This window comes from Homarus americanus, unplaced genomic scaffold (assembly GCF_018991925.1).
Source record: "Homarus americanus isolate GMGI-L3 unplaced genomic scaffold, GMGI_Hamer_2.0 scaffold41027, whole genome shotgun sequence".
NCBI lineage: Eukaryota > Metazoa > Arthropoda > Malacostraca > Decapoda > Nephropidae > Homarus > Homarus americanus.
Genome location: NW_024745073.1, coordinates 207,501 through 227,500, shown reverse-complemented (window position 1 = coordinate 227,500; position 20,000 = coordinate 207,501). Strand labels below are relative to the sequence as shown.

Below are 20,000 nucleotides of genomic sequence, written 5' to 3'. Positions count from 1 at the left end.
TCACATTTTTCCGTTTCATTCGTCTTCAGTTTTTGGGCAAGGTGGTGTGTGTGTGGGGCTGAGACAAATATGTACATTGTGTAAGTGTACTGTGGTGACAGGCAACCTACAACACACACACACACACACACACACACACACACACACACACACACACACACACACTCTCTCTCTCTCTCTCTCTCTCTCTCTCTCTCTCATGTTAAAAGGAGGAAGTGTTTACATTAGAGTTGAGTAATGAGGCGACTGTAACATAACTTATACACACACACTGGGGTTGAGGGGAGGAGGAGGTAAAACAACACGATGCAAGGGAGGAGGGGGGAGAGGAAGAGAAGGGGGAGAGGGAAGAGGAGGGGAGAGGGAAGAGGAGGGGAGAGGGAAGAGGAGGGGAGAGAGGAAGAGGAAACGGTGAAGGAGAAAGAAAGGGCAGGGAAGGATAGTAGAACTAGTGATATAGAGAGAGAATAGAGTAACTGAAGGAGAGAGAGAGAGAGAGAGAGGCCAGACCTGTCAAGGTCATCCCGTCCCCAGGCCGCTGTGGGTTGGGTCCTCATGCACACCAGAACCCTACTATATTATGCATAAATGACCGAGGGAATTTTAATTAATTTTTTTGCTAGGTTTGTGTTTCCTTTATGTTTACCGCCTGGTTGGGTTAGGTTAGGTTAAAGTGGTTGTTATTATTGATACTGTCACACTCTCCACCCCCCTCCTTCCCTCCCTCTCTCTTCCTCCTCCTATGCCTCTCTTCTTTCCTTCCCTTTCTCTTCCTGTACACACTCACAGTTCCACATTTATTTGTATTGTTCAAGAGGTTACACCATCTGGGTAAACCGGTTTGCTGCCAAAAGATCGTGTCTCAGTAACCAAGATGGGGAGGGGGTGACAGCCAGCAGCCACAGGTAAATTTGAGTCGCCACCAAAGTCAACAGCTGAGTGTTGAAGGTCGTTTTTGATATAGGGACAGGGTGATGTTATTTTCTCCTTTCTTGGTTACATTAGGTTAGGTTATTCACACATAGATGCTGTTATGCTTGGGGGGGTAATCTTGTGCTCCAGCATTCATCAACAGTGTGACAGACGATCCTTCAGGGCGAGGCGTGAGGTGTGACGTCATTATAGCAGACTGTCGGACTCAAATTACGTCTAGGCAATCCAGTAGCCTCATGTGTGGGTGGTGGTATGTGTGTGGTGGTGTTGGGGTGTGGTATGTGGGTGGTGGGTGGTGGTATGTGGGTGGTGTGTGGGTAGGTGTGTGGGCGTGTGGGCGTTGGTATGTGGGGTGGTATGTGGGTGGTGGTATGTGTGTATGGTATGTGGGGTTGGTATGTGTGTGGGTGGTGGTATGTGTGGGTGGTGGTATGTGTCAGTAAAATCGTCATACAAGTTGACATTGGTTTAACACACACACACACACCACGGTCTCGATGAACTACTAGAAGCTTCTCTGGCGCTGGGAGGAGGAACAGGAAAAATGGTGAGGTGCAGCTTGAGCCAGACGGTGTGTGTGTGTTACAGCCTATACGGGGTGCATTGTTGTAGACAGTTTAACCTAACCGTATTGTTTTCTGTTTTGTTTTTCATATTTTGTCCCAAGGTTTATATTTATCTTTGATTTGTGTCCGTAGGGCTCCCTCCCGACGACCTCTGGGCCCTCTCGCGACAACATCTGGGCCCTCTCGCGACAACATCTGGGCCTCTCGCGACAACAACATCTGGGCCCCTCGGGACAACATCTGGGCCCTCTCGCGACAACATCTGGGCCCTCTCGCGACAACATCTGGGCACTCTCCCAACGACCTCTGGGCCCTCTGACAACATCTGCCCTCTCGCGACAACATCTGGGCCCTCCGCGACAACATCTGGGCCCTCTCCCGACAACATCTGGGCCCTCTTGCGACAACATCTGGGCCCCGCGACATCTGGCCTCTGCGACAACATCTGGGCCCTTCTCGACAACAACATCTGGGCCTCTCCTCCCAACGACCCTGGGCCCTCTCCCGACAACATCTGGGCCCTCCTGACAACATCTGGGCCCTCTTCGATGACCTTTGCCCCTTCCTTACCACTAAGGGTATGGGGCCCTTTCCCGACCATAAAGGTGTAAGAGGGCCCCTCTGCTGAACACTATAAGGGTAAGGCCATCTCTGACCTATCATTCACCACCAGCTGTTGACCAGAAGGTTGAACTCACTTTCCACCCCACCTTGCCTCACCCCACCCCACCCCACCCCACCCCACCCAACCCCACCCCAGCCCACCCCACCCACCCACCTAGCCCACCCCCACCCCTCCAGCTGTCCCCAATCCTCCCTTCCTCCCCGCCCACGACAATGCCGGGATCCATGATGCAACGCACTTTTTACTGTTCAGGAAATTGAAATAAGCGCTGGGCGTCAGAGTCGTCTTAAAATAACCACAGTAGTCATTCTGAGATTCTCTTTCTACACGAGGAGTTTTAAAATATACACGGGGAAATACTTTCTTGTCTGAGTCACATACATACATCTCTCTCTCTCTCTCTCTCTCTCTTTTTTTTTTTTTTTTTTCTCTCTCTCTCTCTCTCTCTCTTATCTCCGCTCGGCCCGGACAAACATGAGAAGGGTGTTATCTAGTGTACCTCACTACCAAACATGACAGGTTTCCCACACTCGGGCTTCATGTACTAACACTAGACGGACCGACCAACAGGATGGTTAGTGAGCTGTGAAAACTATTAATTAAAAGAAAATGTGTGGCGACAGGTAGGTGGGGGGGTCCTGTGTGTATGTGCGCGCGGTCACCCAGGCACCCAGCTTGTATGGTCAAACTTTGGTTATTTCTAAGTCAAACAGCCTCACCCTCTCTCTGGTTGTACTGTCACATGATTCAGACGACTGTGCTGTAGGTGTGGCCGTCTTTAGGAATCATCGAGAAAGATTTTACATATTTTCAAAGGCAGTGGCTGTCTTCCCTGATCAACCCCCTTCCCTGCCATTAGATTATTTTACCTGATTGTGAATTATTCGAATGTATAATGTGTGTATCTGTGTACATCTAGTATGGTGTGGTAGTGGTGCTAATACTGTAGTGTTTGCTGTGTGGCGTAGTGTGGTGCTAATGGTATAGTGTGGTGTGGTGTGTGAAGTACGTGCCGGGTGTAGCGTGTGGTGTTGGTGACGCAAGAGGATTTCAGTGAGTCTGGGGCTGGGCTATGCTTGTGGTTATCAGGACCCCCCGTCTCAGCTCAGCCAAGGCCACCTGAAACACTGTCTTCCGGCCGTAGCGTGGTGGTGGCGTGACGTGGCATAGTAGTGAGGACGGGCTGTGTTGTGTGTGTGTGTGTGTGTGTGTGTGTGTGTGTGTGTGTGTGTGTGTGTGATGGTAGTGATTACGGTGGCTGTTATAAGAACATAAGAATGGAGGAAACTGCAGCGGGCCTATTAGCCCATACTGGGCAGTCCGTTTACACAGCCCCTATTGCTCATATAACATCAACCTATGTTTGAAGCTATTCAGCGTATTCGAGTTAATGATGATATTGGTAACTTGTTCCATTCATCCACTACTCTGTTCCAAACCAGTGTTTACCTATTTCACGCCTAAATCTAATTTGTCTAATTTAAAACCATTGTTACGAGTTCGCTCCTGGTTGGATAGTTTGAGTACCTTTGTAATGTCCCTTTGTTTAGCCTGACTTCCCTTAAACACCTCTATCAGGTCGCCCTCGCTCTACGTCTCTCGAGGAGTGTAAATTAAGATGCTTTAACGTGTCTCTATACTCAAAGTTCCTAATGCCCGGGATTAGTCTTGTCATTCTCCTCTGAATTCTTTCCAATGATTCTATATCCATCCTGTAATACGGTGACCAGAACTGAACTGTGTAATCCAGGTGTGGTCTCACACGTATTAAATATATATATAACACTCGTGTAAAACAAAAAATATTTCCCTTGCGTATGAGTTCTAGTACTAGTGAGGTCATGAGCGAGGAGATTCTTGTTCACAGGGGCCTGGGCGGGTTACTCGAGCTCACTGGATCACGTCTCCTTCAAGTCATAACGAACGCACTTCCTGGAATGTTGTCGGGGTGCGGTGGTGACTTTGACTCGTATCGCAGCTGCGGGGGGGGTGAAGTGGTGGTGCTCCTGGAGGTGTGGTGTGAGAGGCTGTCAGCTTTACCATCCAATAGTCATCACCAGCAGGAGTCTCAAGTGTTGTAAGGAGGTGGTTGACGTGACGCAGTTGGACAAGGGATCTCGTTATCTCTGTTAATCTACCACATGTTAAGTCTGTTGTTAGCTGAGGGGTTGTCAACATGCACTCACTCAAGCACTTACCGCTCACACACTCGCTCTCTCACACACACGCATATATACACGCAAAACACACACATATACTGTATACAAAACACCCACACACCCAGTCATATGTCCCACATCAACACCACCACAACCACACCAAACACCACCACAACCACACCAAACACCACCACAACCACACCAAACACCACCACAACCACACCAAACACCAACACAACCACACCAAACACCACAACACAACCATATAACCACACCAACACAACCACACCAAACACCACCACAACCATACAACCACACCAACACAACCACACAACCACACCAAACACCAACACAACCACACCAAACACCACCACAACCATACAACCACACCAACACAACCACACAACCACACCAAACACCACCACAACCACACCAAACACCACCACAACCACACCAAACACCACCACAACCATACAAACACACCAACACAACCACAAACAACCAAACACCACCACAACCACATCAACACCACCACAACCATATAACCACACCAACACAACCACACCAAACACCACCACAACCATATAACCACACCAACACAACCACACCAAACACCACCACAACCATACAACCACACCAACACAACCACACAACCACACCAAACACCAACACAACCACACCAAACACCACCACAACCATACAACCACACCAACACAACCACACAACCACACCAAACACCACCACAACCACACCAAACACCACCACAACCACACCAAACACCACCCCAACCATACAACCACACCAACACAACACAACCACACCAAAACACCACCACAACCACATCAACACCACCACAACCACACCAAACACCACCACACCAAACACCACCACAACCACACCAAACACCACCACAACCACACCAAACACCACCACAACCACACAAACACCACACAACCACACCAAACACCATCACACCACCACAACCACACCAAACACCACCACAACACACCACCACAACCACACCAAACACCACAACCACACCAAACACCACCACAACCACACCAAACACCATCACACCACCACCACCACACCAAACACCACCACAACCACACCACCACACCACACCAAACACCACCACAACCACACCAAACACCACAGCCACACTACCATTACCAGGGAATTACTCTCAGCTCAGCCACTCAAATTCGGCCTCTCAGACAAGCGGCGATGCAGAAACGAACTACACTTCAGGGCCTTTCTTAGAACTGATCGACCATGTGTCTTGTACAGGAAAATTCCGAAGAGGCGCGCGCGTTTGTGTGTGTGTGTGTGTGTGTGTGTGTGTGTGTGTGTCAGTCAGTCATGTGTAAGACTTAATCCCTACGCCCCCGATATAGCAAAGGGTTTAAGGTAGAAGCAGAATGGGAAACAAAAATAATAATAATAATAAAACTGGTATAAGAGAAATAAGTATTGATAAAAGGCATTAAAACGGTGTGTGTGAGAGAGAGAGAGAGAGAGAGAGAGAGAGAGAGAGAGATTATTATAATGTATGAATGGGAAGATTGTGTCCAAGAGAGAGAGAAAGGAGTGAAAGAGAGAGAGAGATAAAGACCACGCATTCCTCCTCCTCCTTCACCGGATCTTGGCAACGTTATATCCTACTGAAAGTCACCAGCTGTTATGATTCATGGCTAATTGACCCGTAATGTACCCCCTACCCCTCACAATCCTCTCCATCTCTCCCCTCTTCCTCCCCCTCTTTTCCTCCCCAGTCACCCTAGAAAAGAGGGGGGCTTTCTAGCTCTTCCCCTCCTCCATCCTTCCTCCTCCTCCTCCATCCTTTCCCTCCATCCTTTCCCCTTTCTCTCTCTCTCTCCGTCTCTCCCCAGTTCTTCTGTCTTGCACCAAATCTTCCTGTCTAGTTGAGTGTCGTAAAGCCACTAGACTTGACTATGTGTGTTTATATTAGACAGACAGACAGACAGATAGAGAGATAAGCAGACACATTGACAGACAGACAGAAACATTCGCAGTCAGACACACAAGACAGACAGACGGACACCGACCCTTCCTTCACACTTCCCCGTCTTTCCCAGGTTTCTACCGTACGTGAGTCAGGCACCGGGGATTACCTTCGTGACGTCAGCCAGTGTTGGGTGGTGTGAACTGGGTTAGACGTTAAGGTAGGTTAGGTTAGGTTAAATTAGGGAGGTTAGGTTATGTTAGGTTAGGGTAGCTTGCGTTATGTTGGGTTAGGTTAAATTAGGCTGGGTTAGGGTAGGTTAGTTTATGTTAGGTTAAATTAAGCTAGCATTAGGGTGTTTCATCGTGGCGGTTAAATAAGTTAGGGTGCCAAGTCTTCACGTGGTCCCCCCTCCTCCGTACACTGACGTCACATAAACCTCGAATTGTATAGTAATGACGGTGATTGAGCAGTTAGTTGGTAGAAACTATCGTCATAATAAGTGCTGTTGTGTGTACATAATGTCGCTGTCGGCGTCTTGGTGTGTTGTACGGCTCTGGTGTAAACTTAGTGCAGTACCAGACAAGTCCCGGTCAAAACCTCCCTGGACAAAATCCCTCTTGGGCAAAATCCCTCTTGGACAAAATCCCTGACAAAATCCCTCTTGGGCAAAATCCCTCTTGGACAAAATCCCTCTTGGACAAAATCCCTTGGGCAAAATTTCCTCAGATAAATTGTAAAGTTGGACATCCCGTCCCACCTTCATGTTTACTGTATATATATTTTACATATTAATGTTTCTCAAAGATAGGTTAGGTTTGTTTATATTTAGGTTAGAAGTTAGGTTAGGGGTTAGGTTTTTTTTCTGATGATTTTGACCAACACACACACCGTCAGAGTGAAGATAATTATTTCTTAATGTGGGATAATTTATGGCCTTGGGGGAGCCTTGGAGAGGGTGACTGGTGAACGAGTCTTTCCTCCTGCGTCAGTAGTAGCGAGGAAGGAGTCTCTCTCTCTCTCTCTCATTGCGTCTGATTTTTCTTCAGATTTTTGTTTTGTTTCACGGGGTCTAGTTTATTGGGCATTCTCTTACATCCTGTATATGACGAATCACAGAAGCATTACAGCGTCCAATAGGAAGGAAGGCGTTCATGTTTGTCTTTCTTATACGTATAGAGGAAAGAGTCTGTGGTGGCCGGCCATATAGTTACGCGAGGTGAAGTAAGTACAGTATCTGCGTCAGTAGGAATGGTGGAGAGAGGGTCGCTGGTGTAAGATCAAGGTCAGTGGTCTCTGGTGGGAAGGCCCAGAAAGCGGGGAGAGATGGCTGGGTGGTGAGTGTAGTGGTGTAGTGGTGTGTGTGTGTGTGTGTGTGTGTGTGTGTAGTGTGTGTGTGTGTGTGTGTGTGTGTGTGTGTGTGAACTCTTTCTCTCTCTCTTTCTACTCATGTTATTTATCATCTAACCTACTGTTAATATTGCAATAATACAGTACTGCAATAACCCATACCCTGAATTAAGGGAAATCTTACGGTCTCGCACGCACGCACACACACACACACACACACAACACACACGACGACTTAACGGCATTTGGTAACTTGCTCCATTCATAGTGTAGTAATGTTTTTTTTATTAATCTTATTAAATTAGTGTTGTTTTTATTATTATTTTTATCACTTGTCGCTGATACTGTTATAATTATTAATATATATTTTTGTTAATTTGTATCACTAGTATACGTTGATGAAAGTTAGTTAATAAATATGTGTTTATTTATTGATATTAGAAGCAGGGGATGTAACCTGTGTTAATGTGTCACGAAGAACACGGGGAGGGAGGGGGGCGTGACCTGGGGAGCCTTGTTGGTCAGGTCAAGCATCACATCACTGCAGCAGAGGAAAGGGATATTGGGTCCTGGAGGAGGTGATGGTGGGGGAGACCTGTAGGAGGAGGAGGTCTCTGCACATGTTAGTGTAGGTAGTGCGGCCAAACAGTACACGGCAGAGACTTGGCAACACAGCAGCGTGTAATTCAGGCACCTGGCACCACTGTCAACACTTTGGCACTTCTCCCACTCCACACTGTCTTATCGAGCGACTCATTCACTCACTATGGTGATCATGTCTACACTACATGGGAGAATATGTAGTGTGTGTGGTGGGTCTGGGAGACACTTGACCTTGAAGTACAGTACACCAGGCACCGGGCGCCTCAGTTTAATATTCATGCCGAGTCTTACGTTTCCAGTTAACTATTTTGTTTATTTGACTGTACTGTGTGTGTGTGTGTGTTCACTTACCTGGGCGGGACCATGGGGAACGTTCTGCTTGAAGCGGTAGATGGCTTTCTTGAAGCCCAGGTCAGTCATGCGCTGTGCTCTCAGGTCCATGGGTGTGTGCTGGGGCAGGAGGCAGTCGTTGACGGTGAGGACGATGTGCTCTTTTGAAGGCTTCACCCATTTCAACACTGGGAACACCCAGGACTTCTCCGTCGATAACAACTTTACGCAGATACGATCCACGAACCAGCCAGCTCCCAAGCCAAACTTTTCAATCCAGAATTCGATTCTACTGACGTTGGTGAGGTCAGGGATGCCGGAATTCCTGTTGAAGGTGCAGCTCTGGCCTCGGCAGTTTGTTGTCATGCGGTTATTGAGTCGTAGCTGGGGGGAGGAGCGGCCGTTTGAGTCGTGCAAGATGATGAACACCTTGGAGTCTGTGCCGGCCCCGCGACGGTCACCAGTCACCACCTTGATCTCCACGTCGTCCTTCTCATTGTTGTGGTTTTTGTCACGACGTTTAAGAAAAGGACTCTTGATCATTTTCCCTGCCCAAATCGGATGAGTTTTCTTCGCCTTGAAAACGACTAGGTTGTGAAGCTACCACTCAGAACTTGATTAAGTTCCACGACCGCAGTTGAAACGTTTAATGTACCCGCTGTTGTGATACTGGTATTTTGTATTTTAAGTCGAATTGTGAGGAATTAAGCCAGTGAGGGAGAACAACAGCTGCAGGATACAAGGAACAGGTAATAGAAGCTCCAAAGTAAGAGCAGTGACGCGGTGTAAGCGGCTTGGTGGTCGTGGCTGTAGTGGCGGGAGGAGCTAGGATGGACCCTTGTGACCGAGCTGAGAGAGAACGCGATACTGGTGGTGGGCTGGTGGCACGGTGGTGGTAGCCCGCCCTGGCAGTGTCCCACGCTTGGCGCAGTCTCCTGCCAAGCGCAGCACTTCCGGCCCTTATTATGACGGCGTTATCCATACCCTAAAGTCCTGGAACACTACTTATGACCCCCCCTTCACCGATGGCTTGATTAGTTATCCTAGAACAAATTACCTCAAGGCTTACTATTGTTGTATACCCGCACTCTCTAGGTACGGTGAAGCTGCTGCGTCGCCGGGGATGTCATTACCACAATCACTCAGGTACCTTGTGTACTGTACCTGTACGGTCCGTGTACCGTACTCAGTATACCTGTGTTGTCTATATACTAGGTATGTGTCAAACAGTTTCAAGCTTGTATAACAATTTTGTTTATTATTATTATTACTTTAGTATTTCCCTTTTCCTTGTCTAAATTGATATAGTACTGTTATCTGTTCATACTAGTGATGCCACACTTGAACATTATCTGTGTGTGACGGTAGAGGAGAGTGTAGTGTGTGGGTGTGTGACGGTAGAGGAGAGTGTAGTGTGTGGGTTTGTGACGGTAGAGGGGAGTGTAGTGTGTGGGTGTGTGACGGTAGAGGAGAGTGTAGTGTGTGGGTGTGTGACGGTAGAGGAGAGTGTAGTGTGTGGGTTTGTGACGGTAGAGGGGAGTGTAGTGTGTGGGTGTGTGACAGTAGAGGAGAGTGTAGTGTGTGGTGTGTGACGGTAGAGGTGTGTGTGATGTACAGAGGGAGAGTGTAGTGTGTGTGGTGTGTGACGGTAGAGGAAGAGTGTGTGTATGTGGACGGTAGAGGAGAGTGTAGTATGTGGGTGTGTGACGGTAGAGGAAAGTGTAGTATGTGACGGTAGAGGAGAGTGTAGTGTGTGGGTGTGTGACGGTAGAGGAGAGTGTAGGAGTGTAGAACGTGGGAGAAGAAAGGTGTGGGTTTTATTTCACATAGTCGGGGAAAACATTATGTAAGAAGATTCTCCTCATACATTTCCTGTTAGGGATGACGAGTGTTTGAGGAGGAGGAGAAGAAGAAGGGAACGTCAGGTCCTATCCTCTTGGGGGCTGGAGGGGTGAGGGGGGAGGTGGATGGGCAGGAACAAGGAAAGAATTTGAGCTATGTTTACCGAGTCCTAAGATAATATACTTAAAACGTCGATATGTCGTCCATTTTCAGTTTACGGTGGATAAGGCGTTTATTTTCTTAATCGTTCTTGTGTTTATAGCATAGTCTTGTTACATGCTGGAGTGTTTGGGTGTTAGTTTCTCAGGTATACAGTAAAGTGGTGTTCTCGCGTGACGTTTGAGTTGGTTGGACAGACGACGGTCCTACAAGTCTACGTGTTCCTCACATCACGATAATGGCGACACACATCTCACAGTTACAACGCGCAGGGGCTAGTTTATTGGGCACCCTCTTGCATCCTGTCCCCAAGCGATAACAGCTGCCAACAGGGAAGGAGGAAGAGTCCATGCACCACACAGAGACAGGCTCATGGGTAGTGGCACCAGGAGGAATTGTATGAAGGGATCACTTGAAGATTAGACACCCGAAGCTTATTTCACCCGTTGATTAAACTATCTTATCGCTATCTGATTATCTTGTTAGGTAGGTTAGTGTTAGAGTTGCTTTAGGTTAGTGTTAAGTTAGTGTTAGGTTAGTGTTTAATCATGGGGTGAAATAGGCTAGGTAGGCGTTTCTTCAGGTAGTTAATCCGTATAATGACTCAGGTAAGGGAGAGAGAGAGAGAGAGAGTTGGTACAGGGAGAGGTGGCAAGTAAGGGAGAGAGTTGGTGCAGGGAGAGGTGGCAAGTAAGGGAGAGAGTTGGTGCAGGGAGAGGTGGTAGGTAAGGGAGAGAGTTGGTGCAGGGAGAGGTGGCAGGTAAGGGAGAGAGTTGGTGAAGGGAGGTGGTGGTAGGTAAGGGAGAGAGTTGGTGCAGGGAGAGGTGGCAGGTAAGGGAGAGAGTTGGTGCAGGGAGAGGTGGCAGGAGGTGGTAGGTAAGGAGAGAGAGGGGAGAAGGGGAGAAGGAGAGAGTTGGTGCAGGGAGAGTGGCAGGAAGGGAGAGAGTTGGTGAAGGGAGAGGTGGCAGGGGTTGGTGAAGGAGAGAGTTGGTGCAGGGGAGAGTGGTAGGTAAGGGAGAGAGGATTGGTGCAGGGAGAGGTAAGGGAGAGAGTTGGTGCAGGAGAGGTGGCAGGTAAGGGAGAGAGTTGGTGCAGGGAGAGGTGGCAGGTAAGGGAGAGTTGAGGGGAGAGGTGGTGGTAAGGGAGGCAAGGAGAGAGTTGGTGCAGGGAGAGTGGTAGGTAAGGAGAGAGTTGCAGGAGGAGTGCAGGGTAAGGGAGAGGAGGTGAAGGGAGGTGGAGGTAAGGGAGAGAAGGGAGAGGTGGCAGCAGGGAGAGGTGGCAGGTAAGGTGGGAAGGGAGAGGTGGCAGGTAAGGAGAGAGTTGGTGCAGGAGAGGTGGCAGGTAAGGAGAGTTGGTGCAGGAGAGGTGGCAGGTAAGGAGAGAGAGGGGAGAGGTAGTGGAGAGTTGGTGAAGGGAGAGGTGGCAGGTAAGGAGAGAGCAGGAGGAGAGGTGGCAGGTAAGGGAGAGAGTTGGGAAGGAGAGGGAGAGAGAGACAGGGAGGAGGTAAGGGAGAGAGTTGGTAAGGGAGAGAGTAGGTGGAGAAGGCAGGAGAGGTGGCAAAGGGAGCAGGTAAGGGCACCAGGCAGATTGGTGGGCTGTCAGTGGGAGAGAGAGCAGTGGGAGAGTGGTGGGCAGGTAAGGAGAGAGTTGGTGGGCAGGGGAGAGAGTTGGTGGGCAGGTAAGGGAGAGAGTTGGTGGGCAGGTAAGGGAGAGAGTTGGTGCAGGGAGAGGTGGCAGGTAAGGGGGATGAGGGCGTTACCAGGACCTGTCATGAAATAGTGGGAGTGTAGCACCAGGTGAACTCATTATCGCCTGGCCGTCTCCCTCACAAGATGTGTCGGTCATCATCTGGTCCTCTTGATTTTTCCCATTAATTTCGTGGTGCATAAATAATTTGTCTTGGAATGTAATAAAGTAAGAAGCTCAATTTTCGTCCGTATGGTAAAAACCTGAGTCAGTTATAGAATACCACTCCCTGCTTGTTGTACCTAATGATGAAGCACCCTTAACGGTAACCTAACCTAACCCCCAAGATAGCGTTAGGGTGTTTAAGCATCAGGTAAAATAAGCTGGGAATGGTAATGTTCACGTGAACAGTACATGGTTATGCGTTTTCATAAAAGAATGCAGTACAGTACTCACCTGAGCGACCAATCCAGGCTTATGTACGATGAAATTGTAGGAGTTACGTTTGCTCTCCAAGTTACTCTTCCTGGGCCCCAGACAGGGGTCGTCTTGAGGCAGACACACCGCGTACTCGTGGAAGAAGTACTCATGCTTGGGGGCGATCCAGCGGTGTATGGGGAAGAAGTACACAATCTTCTCCTTCGACTTGCTTTCCTTCAGGTAATTTGACCCTAAAAAGTTCCGCACGGACTTAGTGATCTGCTGCATGGAGACTTTCTTGGGCGTACGATTATCGTTGACGTGGATATAGTCACAGAACCAGTTGTCGGCGAGGCCCTTGGTGTCTCGGGTGACCCTCAAGCTCACCACCTTGCCGAAGTTTTCGGGACATTCCACATCGTAGGTGTCTCTCTTGGAGCGTTCTAGATCATTGTAAAAAATCTTGTCGAGCTTGACGCGCGGAGTGACCAAGCCCGCCTCATCTTCCAACTCCACGTACACATTAGCGTCTGTCCCGGCTCCCTCCTGGTCACCTGTCTTCACCATTAGCTGGAAGGCCTTCTTCATGTTGCTATCTGACGGAGGCTCGTCACTCTCACAGTAACTCGCTTGTTCCCTTTGGGCAGGAAGTTGTTTGGAAATGTTTTCTGTGGATGAAATATTTTCAGTTTTGCTGAACAATCTTTTTGATATTGCTATCAGGGACTGTCTGTGTTGAGTCAGTTGACTAGGTTGGATCCTCAGTAAACAGAGACCAAGTCTCCCAGGCTCATCAGTAACCAGTGATGCTGCCTTACAGTGGAAGGCCTGGTGTGTCCTGGACCAAGAGGTGTGTTGAGCACAAGAGTCGAGTGTGTTGCTGGTGTGGGGGTGAGAGCCGCTAATGATTCTCACCTGGCTGTCCCGAGTGGCGTAACTTAACTTATCATCAGAAGATACGCGATCATGGCCTCTGTGAACTCCAGGAAGATAAGCCCCGGTAGTGTGTGTTTTAGTTACGTTGTAACCACCCGTCACCCACCGGGCGCCGTCACCCACCGTCCTCTGCCACGCTCCTCCACTCCTGAAACAATAATGAACTATAAAACAAACTATACAGCAGTTTGAAATTTTTAATATTAGTTACTGAATATACTTAATATTATATATATATATATGCAAGTAAATCACTGTAGGTGCGCGTGATCTAGGTATATATATATATATATATAGGATCATCTGAAGATTAGGCACCCCTGACTATTTCACCTTCATGTTAACATAACCTCCCCCCCGTCACCAAGGTAGCGTTAGGGTGTTTAATCAAGTGAAATAAGCTGGGGGGCTAATGTTCAGGTGATTGGAACACACCTGGGCATAAGCCACGTAGTTTGTCAAAGGCTTACCAACCAACTAGCTTACTGCAATTAGTATAACTTAGCGAGTATGGTGTGTGTGTGTGTGTGTGTGTGTGTGTGTGTGTGTGTGTGTGTGTACTCAGACCTCACACAAGTGTTCATATTATACGACTCACTATTATCATAACTGTGTCTTAATCTTCTCACCTGATAACAAAATGGCTCAGTTTTTTATGGTCAGTTTTAGTGTCGAGTGAGTTAGCACAGGTATTATGGCATCAGGTGAAAATTAGTCACCCCAAGCTTTTATCACCGGAAGATTAGTCACCCCAAGCTTATATCACCGGAAGATGAGTCACCCCAAGCTTTTATCACCGGAAGATTAGTCACCCCAAGCTTATATCACCGGAAGATGAGTCACCCCAAGCTTTTATCACCGGAAGATTAGTCACCCCAAGCTTATATCACCTGAAGATTAGTCACCCAAGCTTATATCACCCCAAGCTTATATCACCTGAAGATTAGTCAACCTTGCATATCACCTGAAGATTAGTCACCCCTGCTTATATCACCGGAAGATTAGTCACCCAAGCTTATATCACCTGAAGATTAGTCACCCAAGCTTATATCACCTGAAGATATCATATATGAAGATTAGTCAAAGCTTATATCACCTGAAGATTAGTAGCTTATATCACCTGAAGATTAGTTACCCAAGCTTATATCACCTGAAGATTAGTCACCCCAAGCTTATATCACCTGAAGATTAGTCACCCCAAGCTTATATCACCGGAAGATTAGAAGCTTATATAGTCACCCAAAAGCTTATATCACCTGTTTGTTTTGTTTGATGAATGAACCTTAATGGTGTGTTAAAGGAGACCTGGGGGGGGTGTCTTGAGTGGCGGTGCGTCCCAGTTATGTAAGTTATCGGTCTGGGGGGCGGGGTTGACTACTTATGTTTGAGGGGGGAGTCAGTCATCCGGTCACCTCTCAACAGCTTACCTTCACCGTCAGGCATATAAGGCCTTTTGAATCACAGGTCAGGTTAGGTTAGGTTAGCTCAGGTTGATTTAGGTTAGGTTGAGTTAGTATTGAGGATTAGTACCCGATGATTAAGCACTCCAGCTTCTCTCACTTGCTGATCACAACCTAATCTAACCTAACTCTACCTGTGGGGTTAGGTTAGGTCAGATTGAGTTAGGTTAGGTTAGCGTTAGGATGGAGTTGAATTAACCTTTTGGAAGGTTAATATACAGGTGATCCTAATGATTTCTTGAGGTCCCTAATGACTTGAGTGTGTGTGTCAGGTGTTTCTTTATCGGGCGTGTTATCTGGCGGCCTCCAGGTGGCAGCAGGGCGCTGTGTCGACTCCCTCTCGAAAGATCCCAGCGTTGTACAGCACAGTAACACAGACACACACAGACACACACACAGACACACACAGTAACACAGACACACACAGACACACACAGTAACACAGACACACACAGTAACACAGACACACACAGACACACAGACACACACAGACACACACACAGACACACACAGTAACACAGACACACACAGACACACACACAGACACACACAGTAACACAGACACACACAGACACACACAGTAACACAGACACACACAGACACACACAAACACACAGACACACACACAGACACACACAGGTAAACTAACATACAATTTGTGTTATACCAAATAGTGCTATGACACGTTTTGAAATAGGTTAATATCTTTTAGCCAGACAGGATAATTAAATAGGATTATATTAAGTCAAATCGCCTTACAAGTTAATACAGTGGGTTTAGCTTCTACATCGACAGAACAAGCCGCGTTACACATACCACTCTTTGTTCTGAAAAACATCAACCCATGATCTATGTATATAAAACAAAGAAGTCTGTCTGTGTGTTTGTGTGTCCGCACGAGAATCTCGGAAACTACTTTACCGATCTGTAGTGATGATGGATGGTGTTGTATGTAGTGATGATGGATGATGTTATATGTAGTGATGATGGATGGTGTTATATGTATGGATGATGTTATATGTAGTGATGATGGATGGTGTTATATGTAGTGATGATGGATGGTGTTATATGTAGTGATGATGGATGATGTTATATGTAGTGATGATGGATGGTGTTATATGAAGTGATGATGGATGATGTTATATGTAGTGATGATGGATGGTGTTATATGTATGGATGATGTTATATGTAGTGATGATGGGTGGTGTTATATGTATGGATGATGTTATATGTAGTGATGATGGGTGGTGTTATATGTAGTGATGATTAGACAATAAAATAATAACAGTTTAATGCTCAAAAAATATACTTTGCTGAACCGTTGTAGTGAAAAACATGGTGGAACTTACATGCACCGTTAATGAACGATTGATGGAAGAAGAAGTTTTGGGGACTGAACAGTGAGACAATGTGGAGCCTCCCGGAGGGTGGCGTCCTACCGTGGCCTAGCGAATGAGCGCGTTTCTGCTAGTGAAAAATATTTGGTTACGTTCCCCGTTGAGACTCTAAGTTTGTGCTGTCACTTTAACCTCAGTTCTTCGTCAGGAGTTTCAGAACATAACGCTAGGGGGCGTGACACGACTTTTATCTGTAATTTCATATAGATAATAAAGGTATTGTGTACAGGTAAACGCTCTAATAAGTACTGAATCGTTTACCTTTTGAGGCCGATGTGGTTAATTGAGCAGTGTTTTTAAAATATTTTTGAAACGGTTGATACAGTCGACCACAGGTATTGGTAAACACTGTTATCGACTGTATTTATCAGGTTTTGAGGTAACAGATGCGTGTGCAAAGAACTTCCAGTGATTTTGTTTTTATTCCTGTAGTGATTTAGTGTAATTTAGGAGTTATTCACGGTTATAAGAGATGTGATTGTCACCTCTTCTGCACGTACTGTTGGTTAGGTTAGTTTAGGTTAGGTTAGGTTGAATTTGGTTTGGTTAGGTTAAATTGGGTTAGGTTAGGTTAGGTTACAAGCTTTCATTTCACACATGATTATAGTTTAAGTCGCCAGACAGCCAAGTCCGATAGCTCAGCAGCCACGTAGTCCAGCACATAAAAAACATTAATCAGAATATTGAGACAGTCATCTTATGGGATAGTGATGATAATCTCGTCCACTTCTAACCCTCACTACACCCTGTCTAGCCTTACCTCACCCTCACTACACCCTGCCTAGCCTTACCTCACCCTACTACACCCTGTCTAGCCTTACCCCACCCTACTACACCCTGTCTAGCCTTACCCCACCCTACTACACCCTGTCTAGCCTTACCCCACCCTACTACACCCTGTCTAGCCTTACCCCACCTTACTACACCCTGTCTAGCCTTACCCCACCCTACTACACCCTGTCTAGCCTTACCCCACCCTACTAAACCCTGTCTAGCCTTGCCCCACCCCTACTACACCCCTGTCTAGCCTTACCTCACCCTCACTACACCCTGCCTAGCCTTACCTCACCCTCACTACACCCTGTCTAGCCTTACCTCACCCTACTACACCCTGTCTAGCCTTACCCCACCCTACTACACCCTGTCTACATACTACACTAGCCTTACCCTACTACACCCTGTCTAGCCTTACCCCACCCTACTACACCCTGTCTAGCCTTACCCCACCCTACTACACCCTGTCTAGCCTTACCCCACCTTACTACACCCTGTCTAGCCTTACCCCACCCTACTACACCATGTCTAGTCGTACCCATCCCACCTTGTTAACACTTGCTTTACCCTGCCTGCCTCTCCCTGCTTATCCCACCACCCGCAAACTAAACACTTTCCCGCCCCGCCCCGTCCCGCCCCTGCCCCTGCCTTTGTCTTCTCCCGTTCCTCCCTCCCTGTGCACCGTCACTGACACATCCGCCTCTACCCTGTTGTGTCGTGGCTGTGCTCTTGTCTTCTCGCTATCATCTGCCTCACACATGTTAGGTCACTCCAACTGCCGACGAACAACTTCCTAACCTAATCTAACATAACCTAATCTAATTTGGCCTGATACCTAGTTTTATTTTACTGTTTAATTTATAGGATTATAATATTGTCATGTACACGTATCAGTTAGTGTGTGTGTAATAATAATAATAATAATAATAATAATAATAATAATAATAATAATAATAATAATAATAATTATTAACGGTTTAATGAAAAAGTTCTGCAGCCCGAAGGCTGAAAATATACATTGGGCAAAAATGACTTATTACATACAAAGACATGGGGTGGGTGGGTCGCTTAACAAAAGCTTTCATTACTGAAAGAAGAAGGAACATGAATTAAAAATACAAATTATTATAGTTTACAGTTGATGGCCCGGGCCTGGGCTGGTCATTGAGACACCAGGTGGTGTGGTGTTCACGTGGTGTAGTAACTCGTCCTCGGGTGTTGATAGGAAGGACTTCACGTGGTCATGGAGACACCGGGTGGTGTGGTGTTCACGTGGTACATTAACTCGTCCTCGGGTGTTGATATGAAGGACCTCACGTGGTCATGGGGACACCGTGTGGTGTTGGGTGGTGTCACAGCACCTCACTCTGCTCGGTGATGTTGTGTTATCTCGTAGTCAGGTGCATAGCCGGCCGGCCCTCTGTTGTTCCCAGGGTGGACGGATTAGCACCGCCTGGTCAGAAGACGGTGGTCAGTTCCCAGGGGTGCTTATCTCACTGGTGGGTCGCGGCTCTCACTGGTACTGTCTAGTGCTGAATTCAACTGGCTTAAACACTGTTCATCACTGTTCAACACTGATCCCACTTCTTTCCGAAACGATATTGTCACGTGATTATGTTGATATCCCGGTGGTGAGAATGGGTCGGGGAATGGGCCGAACATTGGCCAAGGGGTGGCAGCTGCGTAGCAGGAGCAGTGCCTGAATAGGTCTCCACCCTACGATGGTCAAGGAGGTAGTGTGTGTGTGTGTCACTATCAATACACGTGTTGGACACCTCATAAACTACACATAGCAGATTAATGGCTCTACAGATACATTCAAAAACATAAACGACACATCCATAACATAACGACACATCCATAACATAACGACACATCCATAACATAGCAACACATTCATAACATTAACGACACATCCATAACATAACGACACATCCATAACATAGCGACACATCCATAACATAGCAACACATTCATAACATTAACGACACATCCATAACATAACGACACATCCATAACATAACGACACATCCATAACATTAGCGACACATCCATAACATAGCGACACATCCATAACATAGCGACACATCCATAACATAGCAACACATTCATAACATTAACGACACATCCATAACATAGCGACACATCCATAACATAGCAACACATTCATAACATAAACGACACATCCATAACATAGCAACACATCCATAACCTTACCCAGGTCGAGTATTAATCCATCACATTACATTACTTTGGTTAACATCCCGCTTAATGTAGTTATTGTATACCTTCACTGTGTTGGTTGACTGGTGGATGAGTGTGGTGGATGAGTGTGTTGGTTGAGTGTGTTGGTTGACTGGTGGATGAGTGTGGTGGATGAGTGTGTTGGTTGAGTGTGTTGGTTGACTGGTGGGTGAGTGTGTTGGTTGACTGGTGGATGAGTGTGTTGGTTGACTGGTGGATGAGTGTAGTGGATGAGTGTGTTTAAGTGTGTTGGTTGACTGGTGGATGAGTGTGTTGGTTGACTGGTGGATGAGTGTGTTGGTTGACTGGTGGATGAGTGTGTTGGTTGACTGGTGGATGAGTGTGTTGGTTGAGTGTGTTGGTTGACTGGTGGATGAGTGTGTTGGTTGACTGGTGGATGAGTGTGTTGGTTGACTGGAGGATGAGTGTTGGTTGACCTAAAGTGTTGAACAACTTAAACTTGGACGAGCACTTCTTAAAATAAAATGAGCGCCTGACACAGGATGCCGGATTTCCATTCCATAGAAATTATTTAAAGGAAGGTGACGAC

The 20,000-nt window shown here is 47.1% G+C and overlaps 1 protein-coding gene across 2 annotated transcripts in view; it reads right to left on the bottom strand.

Moving 5' to 3' along the window:
* The window catches only part of LOC121878425 (polyunsaturated fatty acid 5-lipoxygenase-like), a 39,958-nt gene that overhangs the window by 19,735 nt on the left and 223 nt on the right, over nucleotides 1–20,000 (bottom strand). Inside the window, exon 2 of one of the 2 annotated variants that reach the window (XM_042384655.1) lies at nucleotides 12,676–13,723. In XM_042384655.1, the coding sequence (XP_042240589.1) occupies nucleotides 12,676–13,723 (1,048 nt within the window). Of the gene's footprint in view, nucleotides 1–8,553; nucleotides 9,408–12,675; nucleotides 13,724–20,000 lie in introns of those variants that run through there. The other variant, XM_042384657.1, reaches the window with a different exon arrangement.